We start from the raw sequence: 15,670 nt of genomic DNA on the forward strand, positions 1-15,670 counted from the left end.
AATATAGGGACATTGTTTCCTAATGTGACCCTCTTCATGACAGAAGCACTGTGATGAGAAAGATAAGTAGAAAGTGTATGTGATTCCATTTATGTCCGTGTTGATTAATTTTGGCAGGTTATGTAGTGCGTCGCTGTTTGGAAAGTGCATTAATGCCTGTCTTCAGAAGCTTGACATGGGCAAATTCGGGATTCTTCGTGGCTGCTGAAAATGTGCATATTTTTCCTGTGACAGAACGGTATCTTGATAACATGGATCTGATGAGTTGATGGGGAATTTCAGGGGGAACATTTGATACCGTTACTTTTGTCGAGGCCAGTGTTATTAGGGCTATTTCGAAGAGATAACCGCCGATATCGATGTCTTTTTGCAGTACCGTTTGTGCCCATGAGATTTGGCTGAAATACATCTGCCCAGTACAAGCGATGCAGAAGCGTCAGCAATATTTTTTGTGGGTACAATTTTGGCGATCTCCGTCAGATAATCTTCTAATGGGTTGTTTTCTTTAGTTGAAAAAATAATAATTCCATTTTATCTGGAAATAAGTGGTAAGAAAGGTAGTTATTTTTGTGTTAATTGGTGTACTGCTGGCTGAAGTGGCATTCGTATGTGAAATCAGTGTTTTGGGGGATGATTGAATATTTTCGTTTGATACAACATTATCATAAGATTTGGATTTTACTGACCTGTTTTCTATGTCCACAGTTCTACTGAACTTTGCTCCTCCTTCCGGGTCCGAAGTCAAAGGGGAGGTCTTTGCTTTGCTGAGTGTGAGTGGTAGTACAGGAATGTGCGGTTGCCAATGGCAGGTAATCCTTTGCCGGCAATAGCCGCACGTGAGCAATCCAGCTAATGCAGGTGGCGAAGAAGGAATTATGGCGTCGAAATTGAAGATATTTAGGAACTCATGCAGTAGGAGAAGAACACTGGCATAATTCACTTATCAATACACTTACACCTACAAGACTAATGTGAGTCGATAGCTTTCAGATTGGAGAATATATTTGGATATATCTATATGAAAAACTACGTCCTTCCCTGCAGATAAACGTATAAAAGGTGGAAGATGGCAGGAGCGATTTGAACGCAGGTGCAATGCATTGGCCATTTCGCAGGTTATAGCTAGATAGATTTTTTTTTTTATTAAACTTGATAAAATATAAATTGGAAGATAGGCAAGAAAAAAGTACTATTTACATATTATAAGAATGTATACTACTGAGGGGAAAAAAGGATTTTCGTTTTAGATATACAATAGAAATGATGGAAAAGATGCATTAGTGGTAGACAGGATTTGTCTTTTCAGTAAGACTGATTTCAATTCAGTATCACTTTTAGTTATTTTTCAGCTGAAGTGTATTATTGTCGGCAATCCAGAACAGAGTACCAGTTGGATTCTACTCCTCTATGAATTTTTCTACAATTCTTCTTTCTTTGTAATGATGAAATTCTAGTGAAAGCCTGCATTGTAGTTCCCGACGTAGGCTATACATGAGGATTTGTTCGGATCCAGTGATGGATGGATGCTGGTTATTTGTTGTGTGCTTTAGGTAGAAACTGTAAATAGTTCCAGAGTAAACTTTTCTTTGCCTTTTGAGTGTGATGGAGAACGTCTTCACGGGGTGTTAGTACTTTGAGGGAATGCCATAGCCCACTCGCATCTATCTGGTTGATTATTAGGACTCTTCCTCTAAGTAAAAACATTGAACGAACGCTGTGCTATTTTCCCAGCACTTGTTTCAATTGGTTGTGCAGCTATGGCCAGTTCAGTGGATTATATATTTTGGTGGTTTGCCAAGGTGTACACCAAAGTATGTTTGTCCTTCAAACATACTTTCATTCGGTACAATCGGTACATCTGCCTGAACCACAAACCTGTTGTTTTTGCAGAGTTTAATTTCGCTCCTGAGGCTTGTGCGTATAGTTTCTGTGATTCATTGGTTACTGTCATTTCTTCGTCATTACTGATTATTAATCTGACGTCATCGGTATATGGTGGTACGCCTATTTTTTATTGTGGTACTGTTATGATGGTTCGTTTGAGGATCATGCTGTCATGTACTCTTTTTAAGATAGATAGATAGATAGATAGATAGAGAGAGAGAGAGAGAGAGAGAGAGAGAGAGAGAGAGAAAGTGTTGCTTGCTTGCTATATGGATCTAGTTTCATCATTGAGCAAAGGAGACAGATACCACTCCATCAATCCGAGGACTTCAAGTAAAGATTAATATTATGATTCTTGTTTATGATCATGAAACGCAACATACAGATTCTAAATGTGTAAGGGAAATTACTGCATTCTTGGCAATTTTATGGATAATAATTTTGCATAAACGCCACTCCTGAATATACGATAAAATCTTTTAAGCATACTATCCAAGCTTTAACTACATAATGTGACCTATTTCCTATTAAGTATATACTCTGATTGAATTTGAACACTAGATACTTCTGGCGTGTGGAACCTTGGGTGTGGATGAGGTGTTCCGTTTAAATCTGAAGAAATGCAGTGAAGGTACTCATACTGGTATAATATACTGAAAGAAATAATATATATATACAAGGCGTGTTTAAAAAGAATAACTTTTGCTATAAAGACTTTATTACTCATTTAACATTTTAAGCACTGTCTCTGCCCTCCCCCACCCCTCAAAGTAGTCTGTTCTGCTGGCAACACTGTTCCCAACGTTTCTTCTATTGTTCGAGTGCTTCCTGTAATGCACTTGCTGTGATGACACGCAGTTCTAGTTTTGCATTTTCCTGAATCTCCTCTATGGTTTGAAAACGACGTCCTTTGAAAGTGGTTTTAAATTTGTGAAACAGTAAAAAGTCTGCTGGGGCTATTTCCGCACGGTATTTGCATTGGCATGCAGTTTATGAGTAATTTCAACACGGTTCTCTTCCTGATTCAGTCAGCAAACGTGTCATGAATTTTGTACTGAGGTGACGGAGTTGACGTTTTTCACTGCCAATTTGATGGCAACATCCTATGCTAATAGCCTCTTCGTCAGCAACTTCTCGGTCAGTTGAACGACGATTTCACGAATCTAAGCACAAACTCTTTCAATATGGTCGTTGTCTGTTCATGAGGATGATCGACCAGGTCTGAGATCTTCATAGACAAACGTTCTGCCCTTTTTAAAACGCTTAAACCACTCATAGCACTGTGTTTATCTCATACAATCCTCCCGTACGTTTGGGTAAATCGAAATGTCTCTCTATAATTTTTTACTAAGTTTACAGCAAAATTTTCCACACACACACACACACACACGTTGTTCTTCTATCTCTTTCGTTGTCACTTTGTCACTAATCCAACGAACAGCTTGTGCACTTGCTCACTTCAGTGAATAACTCGACGACTAATGCTCATGACAGAACAGGGCAAATGACCCTTTTTTGTCATAACTTGCCGGTAGGTGCGTTCAATAGACGCACCTACCGGCAAGTTCTCTCTGCCAGTTGGCGCGCCATTTGAAAACTTCGGTCTTTTCTTGAACATGCCTCTTGTATATATCTATATATACAATATGAAATATAAAACATTAAAAATATAATGAATGTTAGAGTGCAAAATGATATCAAAAATTAAATATACCAAATGCTAATATTTCATATGAATACTGAAGAGAAGAAGAAATTGCGATGAATTTTGAAGAACAAAGAATATGAGCAAATTGCTCTGGCAGTTTTGCTACTTCCTATCCAGTTCATTTTTCTCATTATAAAAACACAAATGATGAGACACCTTATTAATATAATCCATAAATCGTTATATTAATAAAATTATTGTCCAAGAGTATCCTGAAATAAAAAGCTGAGTTTTAAATTTTGATGTTTGATTAATTTTATACAGCTGGGAACTCGACTTGAATGTCTATAAGAAATCATATATTTTTAGCATATTTAAGAAATGTAAAAAAGTCATTTTTTAAACTTTTTAGACATGCTTTAAGAAGCATATTTAATCAGCATAGAGAATAACAATACGGATCCCTGCGTGTTATATCTCAAAAACAAACAAACAAATTTGTAATTATTGCTTCATGTTGCTTACGTATTTATGAAAATACATATGTAGAATAGACATAGAATTAATTAAAGCATTTGTAGATGGCGCCACATTAGAAACTGTTATTATCTGATATCAGGGTATTCCCCTTTGTGATATTAAAATATACAATTCGAATTATGCATTTTTATATATCAATGTTCTTCCATTCCATAACGAAAATGACATGCTTTAATATTTTTATGCCATTCTCAAAAAAAAAAAAAAAAAAAAAAAACATTGTCCTTACCTTTTTAAATTCGATTTGGTTAATTCAAATCAAGAATATGGCATTTCTGAAATGATTTATAACCTTGTTTAAAACATGTATATTAATAATGCAAATTATAAAAAATATTATTAACGTTGTTTTCTACTTCTATTCGTACAGCCTGTATGGCTCAGCGAAAGTCGTGTTTGAATTCCTTAGCGATAAACCGCCCGAAAAAATAGAGTCGAGAGTTTATTTCTAATCACCGACTAGAGGAACGTTTTCGAAGCCTTTTTTCGACCGGTTCCAAGGATTAGTCGATCTCTAGCAAGGTAAGTTACTTTTTTCGGGATTTTCGTCCCGTAAACTCATGAAAATCACCGTAGAACACACACACTATTTTTAGGCATTAAAAATATTGTTTTAAGGTTAGGTATCAATATAGGGCTGCTCTTCACTAGGTGAAGAGACGACTGACAAGAGCAGCCTGGCTAATGGTAGCCTTAGGCCAGCCATCTCTGATTGGATACTTCTGGAAATTGAACCACTCATTGAGTCTCCAAAAGTTAAATGAATGTTAGAATGTTAGAAAAGTTAGATGACGATGGCTAAAACGCCCTCGCCTACGCCCTATAAGGGAATGAAAAGCGATAGGTGTTTTTGTATTCAATTAAAAATTAAGTACAGTACTGTAATGTGCTAGCATTGTTTAAAATGTTAATCATACAGCTTTATCGTATACTCTACTGGTATGATTAATTCATAACAAATAGTCATTAATGAAGAACAAAAACGGACGAGGAGGGGTTATTGCCCCTCCATGGCTCTCTTTTGGTTAAAATACATTTTCGTTCTTTTCAAAGGACAAGATTTGCTATAATTATCAAGAAAATACCTGTATGTATTTCCTTCACACACTGAGCGATACGTATTCTCTCTCTCTCTCTCTCTCTCTCTCTCTCTCTCTTGTAAGAATGTCAACAAACTTAGTCTGAAAATCTACGCAGCACTTCAAACAGTCAAATACTTCTCCAGAAGAGATTAAAGCTCTGCAATCTCTAAGAAGCAACGGCCATCTCATTATTACGAAAGTCCAGAAAGGGAAAGCTACTCCTATCATGGAAAGTAGTAGGGTGGTGATAGTGACTAAATAGGGGTAGGGTAAATTGTGGGGAATGGCAGCAGAAACGCGACGTCACTGTCAGCTGTTTCCCAGGGAAATTCCAAGCATTCCATACTGATGAAGTGCCTTGATTGGTGGAACACTATAACCCAAATAGGGGTATGGTAAATGGGGGAAGCAACGTCAGTGTCATGGGTGTGTCTTGTTATCAAAATAGATAAGTGGCTTAATTTGTTAGTTGTAAATAAGTGACGTAGACTAAAGTTTTAAATGTTTGGAACTTTGTAACACAAAGTTATAATAAAGTATACTACCAGAGCTAGTATTCAGGGAAATAATTCTAATAACTACTTATCTGTGCTGGGAAATGAAGTAACGCAAGAAGTGTGAAGAAAAAAGAAAATGAAAAATCTACATTGGGGGAAAAATACGAAGTTTCAGATATCACTGGTGTTATTGATACCGAATTTCTTTTGGCTGAAGGCTAAAGTTTATTTCCTAAAGAAATTTGTATTTCTGATGTATTTATTTTAAGCTATGCATTGACAACACCATGTATTTGGAACGAATCACCTGAAAAAATTAAAAAGAAGAATTAGTGGTTAATTAAATATAATCACCAGCTGAAATAGGACAATGGTTCACTCTCTCTGGACAGACTAATTGTTAAATAATAGAATCAACAAACAACAGCAGTGCAAAAGGTGTGCATTTTTCAGTTTGTTTAATTTCTGTATGTTAGATTCAGAAATACAATATTGGAAATAATATTTCAGTCAAATAAAATGTGTAAACTTAAGTCAACAACTTATGGTGTCATTGATGTGTTATGCAAATAAGAAAATCACATCTATATTTGAACTCACCATGAATTCACACACAATTTATTTATTTATTTGCTCAGTTATTCCACTTAGAATTGTAATAAAGACAACATTTCAGTTGAAATAAGGAGAAATAATTATTTATTTGTGTTGGAAAAAATATCTAATATAATAAATGAGTTAAAATATATATAAATATCACTACTCTGAAATTAATGCAGGAATGGGAAAAAATCGCAAGGTTTAAAGTAAAATAGAGACAAACGACCAATCAGATTGGGAAAAAATATATATATAGAAGCATATTAAAAGCCTGATCGAGTGTTGCGAATTTTGGATTGTAAAATAAAATTTGAGAAATATTGTTCTATCCGAAATACAAATTTCTTTAGGAAATAAACTAGAGTCTTCATTATAAAGATTTTTATAATATTAAGTCATTTTCATATTTTAAGATACTATACTTTTCATGTTGATTCCTCTGCTAGAAGTTCTAAACGAGATACATCCATACTTATCTCAGAGACAACAGTCGATTGTGACTAACGGAAATGAGTCAAACAGGGGACTTGACATCTTTCATTCTTTGCATTTACGTATACTTGATGGTAAATTGTTGCTTCTCCTGTAAAATCTTAGATAATCTTGTTTGGAAAAGCATATTTTGAATTTTTAAAAGTAAAATAGAGAAAATACAACCAACCAGAGTGCAAAAAAAATTATGAGTGCAAATACCAAGTCGTAGTACAAACTGTCGCACTACATTGTGAAAATTAACAAAATAGGCAGGCGGTGAGTTTACTTTTCTTCCCATGATGTCACTAAGTGGAGAACATCCACAACTGGGCAAAAACATAACCATGAGCCATAATGGAAATGAAATGAACAAAACGAACAGAAACCTAAGGAACAAGAGTCAACTGGATTTTCAGGTTATTTTCAGCAATTTCGTTCTTTGAGGCCTTGTGTTTGTGTGTGTGTTGTGCTGTGAAAATATACTTATAATTCAACTATTTTGGAATATCTATTTGCATTCAGAAGTTCGTTAGTTCCAAGAAGACCCATTCTGGAGAGAAAGAAAGTTAATAGAAGTTATCATTAGAATTTTTTAGACTGCATACAAAAGTTCTTGTAATCAATTTAAATTTCTGTTTATTTATTTTTTTAAATGGCATTGGGTTTTTCATTCAAATAAGAACTCATTTATATCTCTAAATGCTCACGCTTCCTCTTGACACTAAACTAAAAATTCCAATAGTCAAAAACTGTGAGATAAAGATATCATTAATTAGAAGAGAAAAATAGTAATGAACTTTAAGATCTCAAAATTTTAGACAAATCATAAATATTCGAATTAGTTATGTATATGGGAAAAATGTATGTGTGCTTGTGGGGTGAGAGAACACCGGTGGTAGCCAGTAATTAATTATTTTAGAAATGTGAACATGAAAGAAAAAATGTGTGAGTATGGGTTTGAGGGTAAAGCAATGATAGCCTGTAATTAATTATTCAGAAAAGGTCTAAATAATGCCACCATCTCTTGACCCTAAACTAAAATTCCATTAAAATTTAATAACAGGAACGAAATACCACCCACCTATATTGGAAACATTCGTGCTCCCAACTATAGACAACCGAAAACACAACGTGACGTCAATGATAGGTGCGTGCCCACCAGAGAAATTCCAAGGATCCCATACTCTATCTTATCTCTAACCACACCCACAATCCAATAAGCAAACCATTCACTTCTCTACATCTGATAACAACACGCAACCATGACACTGAAATAAGTTCCCCCATTTACCCTACTCCTATTTGGTTTATAGTGTTTCACCGAATCATTATCCACTACTGTAACTTCCTTTTCCACTTCAAGTCAATGATGTCACTTATTTATAACTAACAATTACGTCACTAATCTGCATCAGATAACAACACACACACACACACACCCATGACACCGACGTCGCTTTACCCCATTTACCCTACCCCTATTTCGTTTATAGTGTCCCACCAATCACGGCACGAATCATTGTCCACTACTATAACATCCTTCCCACTTCAACTCAATGACGTCACTTATTTACAACTAACAAACTACGTCACTTATTACTCCTCTATTTACCCTACCCCTCTTTGGTTCATAGTGCGCGAACAGTAACGTGATCAGTATGAAGTGCTTGGAATTTCCCGGGGAACAGCTGATAGTGACCTCACGTTTCCGTGATCAGTTTCCCCAACATTTACAGTACACCTATTTGGTCACTATCACCACCCCTACTACTGTGGAAACCTCGGAATACAAAAGAAAAATATGTCTGTTACTAGGTGAGAGATCCACTTACCAGGAATTCGACTACAATCACACTAACAGACAACTCAGAAAACTAAACTCACTACAAGACGAAGGTACCACCTCTGATGGAAATACGATAAACAAACTTAAGATTTATTTTGCTTGGAAACCCCTTCCCCTTCTATGAACGGCCTAAGATCCCAAAAGAATGCATACTTCTTCGTTCCAAAGTCGGACTGCATGGAATCTTACCTTCTCACATAACTAAATTTTGAGTACTAAAAATGCTACCTCCCATTTCTTCATAAGAAAATACTTCGGATTTATAAAATGAAGTGAAAAATATATCCGTTCAACCGAAGGAATTAATGGTCAGCTTCGTTACTGAATACTTAGTCACTAACGCGCTTTGGACTATTGCCTTCAACTTCTCTCAACCTTTTCAGTTTTGTCATCTATTCAGTTATTTCTGTCAAGACAGATCTTGCCGACACGCTGAAACCACCCGTACGGGGAGCTCACTCTCTCAAACCTCATACTTTTATTTGGCACACCAAATAGAAATCCATATATTTTTAGGTACAGCCTCATCTTTCTAATTTTGTATGTTACATCCGTAACGTCTTCGCCGTCTGGTAACGCAGAGAAGATACTTTACCTCAACTTTCTGTTTAATATATATACACGGTATATAATATGGAGTTAAACAGTCAATATATTAAAAGGAAATGGTGCATGCAATTTGATATTAACCGTAAGAAAAACATCATACGGGCAAGAGCATTTTTAACCAAATGGAATATTGCAGCGTTGAATCAAGTGGAATCAGTAAAAAAATCACTTCGGTGGAACAGAATAGCTTCAGTCTGTAAAATAGAAAAACCTGACAGAGAATTGGTACAATGGACAATTACACTTCAAATCTTCTGCGCAATACTACATAATTACTGTAATTGGATATTGCAGCTGCTTTCACAAACTGGTTAAAATTCGAACAAAAAATCCATGCTATTCTATGGGAACTTGTAAAGCTTAGAGAAATTCTTTAATTCTAGATGAGTAACCATTCCTAATAATATGCTTTGACCGCCATTGAAATATCATACGGGCAAGAGCAAAAATGCTATTTCAATAATCTCAGTGGCTCTTGCAATGTGAACTGTGAGTTATTCTAATTTGCGATTATTGCCAAAGCAAGTAAGGCTATGCTTCCAGTGTATTGTTTCTGTTAACTACAGGTAATCGTTTTTGATAGATTTTATTTGTATAGCGGGAAAAAAAAAGCTAGCGCTTTCGAGCTTCTCCAACTGAACAGCCTTCATGAAACACTAGACTGGATCCGAAGCCCACGTCTTTCTAGACCAGGTATGTCAAACACGCGGGCCGCATGAGTCCCTCCGGCAAGTAATACGCGACCAGCCAAACGTTGCAACCAATATTGCCAATTATCTCTTGACAACAGCGAATTAAATAAACATATTTAAAAAAATTAACATTTCCACTTGAGATTATTTTATACGCCAAACTATCGAATTTAACCGAATTTTAACGAGCAAGTCTTCGTGCACTGCTACATCCGCTGACCACAGCAGTCGGAGGTTAGCCGTTAGCAATTTTCAAGTCGGAAGAAAATGTAGCAGTTTCTTTATAATTAATAGAGAATTTATAAAAATAATGTCGAAACCTTCAACTAGTATGAGTAAAAACGATTAATTGAAGAAGAAGAACATCGTAGTTTTCAAGAGAAATGGGAGTTACCATATTTTTGTATTCTGGGAAAAAACAATCATGCGTGATATGTAGAAACTCTATTGCATTTTGCAAAGAATATGATATTAAAAGGCATTACGATATAAATCATAAAGAAAACTATGACAAATATGTTGCAAAACTTCGTGAAGATAAATTGTCAGAATTAATGTTGACACTTCAAAATCAACAAAGTGTGTTTAACATGTTCATTGCCAAACGCGCGATGCGTGTTCTACCCAAACTGCCGATCACGCGTTATCGCGTGGACGTCGTTAACTAAATAAAAAAAATAAAATAAAGTTGGCCACCACACGAAATTCCAATTTTCAGCTTGGCAATGAAAGTGTTAACCAAACCAATTGAAGATAACAGAGCTACGGTAAAAACCAGTTATTTGTTATCATATTCAATTGCAAGCAATTCGCGAATAAATTCCCCTAACTGGAGGGGAATTTATTCGCGAATGTATTATTAAAGCAGTTGAAGTGTTGTGTCCTAATCAGTTAAATATAAGCTCATCTCGAACTACCATTGCTAGCAGAATTGATGCTATAGTCGGGAACTTAAGGAATCAACTAAAATCAATAATTCCAACATTTCAGACCTATTCCCTTGCAACGAAAGCACAGATCTAAGGGATATCGCTCAGCTGGCTGTTATTTTCTCGTGGCTCTGGTATTTTAACCGTTCGGTAGCACACATTTAGATGAATAACTATTTTCAACTTTAAAGAATAATAAAACTGCTGACAGATCAAGATTAACAGACCAGCATGTTCAAGTGATATGGAAAATAACTACAGCTGAAGAAATGCAACCAAATTTTGAAGATTTCGTTAATGAAAAACGCTGTCAAGTTTCTTCAAAAAAATAATACGTATTATTTTATTTAAATATGTAAACTTTATAGTTTATATGTATTTTTGTAACATGGTTGTATTTTGTACTTACTCTAATGTTAATATTAAGAAATCTGTTTCCTTTTTATTTCAAGATTTTTTTGTTGTTACGGCTTGCATCTTGATGTATAATTCTAAATTTGTCCCTTGGAGGTAAACGAGTTTGACAAGCGTGTTCTAAAGAAACTTATCGTTCATACCGACTGAGCAACCGACACCTTGGATGTTTGAACAATTCTGTCATTATGAAGAAAAGGATGTCTACGCATTACCCAAATTAAGGGAGTTATGAATCTAAATTACCTTACAGATTAGGTCTACTTGTGGAGTAGGATTTCAATCTCGAGAAAATATGATTTCCTTTGAAGTTATTACTTGTATATACATAACATCTGTAAAATGAGAAATGGTGATAATAGAAATTTAAAAAGAAAATAAATAATTTGGATGATGAAGATAACAAAATAAAAATTAAAAAAAAATACTAAAACCATATTAATAGATTAAATAAAAGAGAAGATGAAATTTCTCAAGAAAAAATAATGAAAAAAAGGGCTCACCATGAGTGATTAACGTTGCATAAGACAGCGATTCACAATTTCCTTCGTTATAAGTGACCTCGCACTTGTAATCGCCTTTATCTTTTGTTCTCAGCGGGAAGATATGCAAATACGCAGATGTCTCGTTAAGGAGGAAACGAGAGCGATCTAAACGCAATTCCTGCAGAGGTTTCTCAAACACGTCACTGTACAAGTAGATTTCTTTCCATCCATTCGACACTTTTTTCGTCCACGTAATGGAGGAAACTGCACCGAACGAGGATATGTCGTCATTACAAGGAAGATCGACGGCGTCGCCAACAACTCCGATCACACTAACGGTACTCCCTGAAAGACATCGAAGTCGTACACATTTAACAAGCAGTCATTAATACAATAATTTTAATGTAATTGATAATTATAAACTACTTATGAACAAAGTTTTCATATAATTAAAGCTTTATTTTTATTTATTACACTGTTTATACAATGAATAAGATAAAGTCATAATTTGAGTTTTATCGCGTTTTAAAGTTAAGGCTCCTCCTGTCAGCTGTGAGTTATTCTATTTTGCGATTATTGCCGAAGCAAATCAGGCTATGCTTCCAGTGTATTGTTTCTGTTAACTACAGGTATTAGTTTTTGATAGATTTCATTTGTTTAGCGGAAAGAAAAAAGCTGGCGCTTACGATCAACTTATGGTATTTCAGCAGACTAATGAACATACGAATTCCTCATAGAGTTGTAACACCGAAGACATTTCAACTTTTAAATATGGGCTAGTTACTAGAAAGAGATTTCCTCCTCAGATTAGGAGGTAATCTCTTTCAAGGAGGATTTCAACTTGAAGCACGCCTTTGTTTTCTAAGACGACGCATATACTGAAAGCGAAGGCAATTATCTGGTAGAAGAAACGATGCGAGCCACTGGCTTCGCATTTTGTCGAAAAAAAGAGCGAGAAAGTGGGGCGAATAGAATGATAGATATTGTTTTTTATTTCTTTAACTTGATAAAAAATACATTAAAAGATAGGCAACAAAAAGACTATTTACATATAATAAGTATATATATCACACAGAAAGAAAGATTTTTCCCTTCGGATATACAATAGAAAATACAATAAATGAATCAATATTACAGTTCACTCCACCATAAATTTAGCGACAGTTCTTGTTTATTTATAGTAATCAAATTCCAGTGAAAGCTTGCTTTGTTGTGTCCAACGTAGGCTATACATGAGGGTTTGTGCCGATTCGGCGATGAATGGGTGGTGGTTATTTCTTGTACGCTATACATGGAAACTGGAGATGAAGGGGAAATTGCAAATTTGTCATTTTAGTTTTCTAAGCATTTTTTCATGAATAAATATTTTAGTGGAAATATTCTGAGGATAATAATACACGTGAATAGGTCGAAAAGGTCAGACCCCGAACGCTTAATAACATCTGCGTATCGTTAATTTTCACATACCGAAACCTTGCAACATTTGAGAAAGGGAAGACCGCTGTTTATGACCGGTCATAAAAATTGTCTGCAAGCAGATTATAACAATCGACGGCGTATCCTCTGTTGTCAAAATTGAAGGAAATGACACGTGTGTCAGTGACCAAGCGGCATATTTTTAAACATGGAATATTCATGAATTATCGTAAATTTTCACACATCGAAATCTTTCAATAATCGGGAAAGAAAATACCGCTCTTTATGACCGATCATAAATATTGCCTGCAAGCCGATTACAACAATATGCGGCGTATCCTCTGTTCTCAAAACTGAAAGAAATAACATCTGTCTTGCAAATGTTAGTGACGAATCAACAAGGAAGTATAAAGAAAATTAATCCACTAAAATTGAAGATCAAGGTTGTCTGTATCCGGTTCTCAAATTTAATAATGCTGAATATTTTCATCGCAATTTCTTATTGTAGGGTGAAAGTTTCAAAACCGTAGTGGCGTGACTTAAAATTAATAGGCCTGCTAAATTTTAATTTGAATAAGAGACAAAGGACTTTGTTAAATTTTACTATTAAGAAATCTCTTACTGAAGGTGTTTGTGACGCAACAGATAGTGAGCCTTCCACCACCAGCCTACAAAGTGATCTCCAGGATGTACAAAAGAAGGGAAAACTACCAGCACACAGGAGAAAAAGTCTGCGTTCGCTCGTAATTACTTATAATAATGTTATACATTTTTGGTGATCAGAATGGGATAAGTCAATGAAAATCAGCACAAATTAATTTAATGATATTTATATTTAATTTATGTTAAATTAATTAATAAATAATGATAAATTATTAATTAATTAAAAACAGCTAAATTAACAATTAATTATTAATTAATATATTACAAAATAACCAAGGTGTTCCGTGAAATTTTCAGGATTTGTGAAGTGTTCCTTTGTAGGAAAAGTTTGGGAAACGCTGCTCTAGAGCTTAGTAGGAGTTGGCAAGATGTTATGCTATACCCTCCAGTTTATGTTGGAATCTGGTTTGGAACACCTCGATTTATTTGGAAGATCCCACTGAAAAATAGGTGGCATCTTCAGAATTGTAGATTAGAAGGATAAGTATGAACAAAACGAAGGGTGAAGTTGCAGGCACTGACATGAGGAGGTGGTACATTTTCTGTTAGCTGGAGGGAAGAATTGGAAGTGAGGCTTCATTGATACAAGATGAAAGACTGGTGAGGTTTCCTGAGGTGTAGCGATCTTTGGGAAAGGTTTTACAATAGGAGCTTGCATCTGTTGATATTAATTTTCAATTTTTTAGTTCTTCATTGGTGGGCATGTGAATGCTTTCCACTTTAGGGTCTGGGTCAGGAGGTTCTCCATGATTCTTATTTCTCCCCAATTCCATGTAGGGAAAAGAAAGGGCTAGTCCAGCTGCGAGACTTATATTTCTGTTCGAAAATAGTGGTTATGTAAGTACAACGGACTCTGTTGATTCTGTCAATGTGTGATGAAGTTCTCTATTTTTCCACCACTGTAGATTATCTCTGTAAAATGGGATAATTTAGGAGGAGATGGTGTAGAAATGGTCATTCGGAAGATTGTGGAAAGTGTAAGTCCTCTTGTTGGTGATTTCATGATGTCATCGAAGGTGGTTACATAAGTATTATTGGACTGAATTGTCTTTAGGAGGAAGACCATCCTGAATGATCTAATGTTGTTTTCAGGGAAAATCAGACCTTGGCCTCCCTTACTGATTGGCTTGCAGAGTTCAGGGTATGTTGTCCAGTTAGTATTGTATCAGAGGAAACGTTTAATTGCCTGTTGAATGTGATCGAGAAATTCTTCAGGGGGGGGGGTGAGTACTTTGAAGTTATAACATGAGACACTCACAGTCATCTGTTTAGTACTCTTCCTCTAAGTCAGCGTTTCCCAAACTTTTCCTACCACGGAACACTTCACAAATCCTGAAATTTTCACGGAACACCATTTTCATTTAACCATGTAAACGGTTATTTTGGAATGTATTATTTAATAATTAATTATTAATTTAGCTTATTTGTTATTATCAATTAATATATGATTATTAATTAATTAACCATGCATTAAAAATAAACATCATTACATTAATTTGTGCTAATTTTCATTGGCATATCCCATTCTGATCACAAAAAATTTATAATATTATTATAAGTAATTTCGAGTGAACAAAGACTTTTTCTCCTGCGTGCTGGTAGTTTTCGCCTTCTTTTGTATATCCTGAAGATCGCTTTGTAGGCTGGTGGTGGATGACTCACTATCCGTTGCGTCACAAACACCTTCAATAAGAGATTTCTTAATAAAGCAAAATTAAACAAAGTTCCTTGTCTCTTATTCATATTAAAATTTAAAATGGAGGCCCATTAATTTTAAAACGTCACGGGACGTTTAATTCACAAAACTTTCACCCTACAATAAGAACTTGCGAAGAAAGTATTCAGTATTACTAGATTTGCGATTGATCTTCAATTTTAGTGGGAAAATTTT

At 35.2% G+C, this 15,670-nt stretch overlaps 1 protein-coding gene across 2 annotated transcripts in view; it reads right to left on the reverse strand.

The window, feature by feature from the left end:
* Positions 1-15,670, reverse strand: part of LOC150106744 (neural cell adhesion molecule 1-like) — a 199,101-nt gene that overhangs the window by 169,756 nt on the left and 13,675 nt on the right. For both annotated transcript variants that reach the window (XM_090392680.1, XM_090392679.1), the window contains exon 2: positions 11,719-12,045. In XM_090392680.1, coding sequence (XP_090248806.1) covers positions 11,719-12,045 — 327 coding nt within the window. The remainder of the gene's footprint in view (positions 1-11,718; positions 12,046-15,670) is intronic.

Source organism: Typopeltis vanoorti, chromosome 5 (assembly GCF_054136105.1).
Source record: "Typopeltis vanoorti isolate ZY-2024b chromosome 5, IOZ_Tvanoo_1.0, whole genome shotgun sequence".
Lineage (NCBI taxonomy): Eukaryota > Metazoa > Arthropoda > Arachnida > Uropygi > Thelyphonidae > Typopeltis > Typopeltis vanoorti.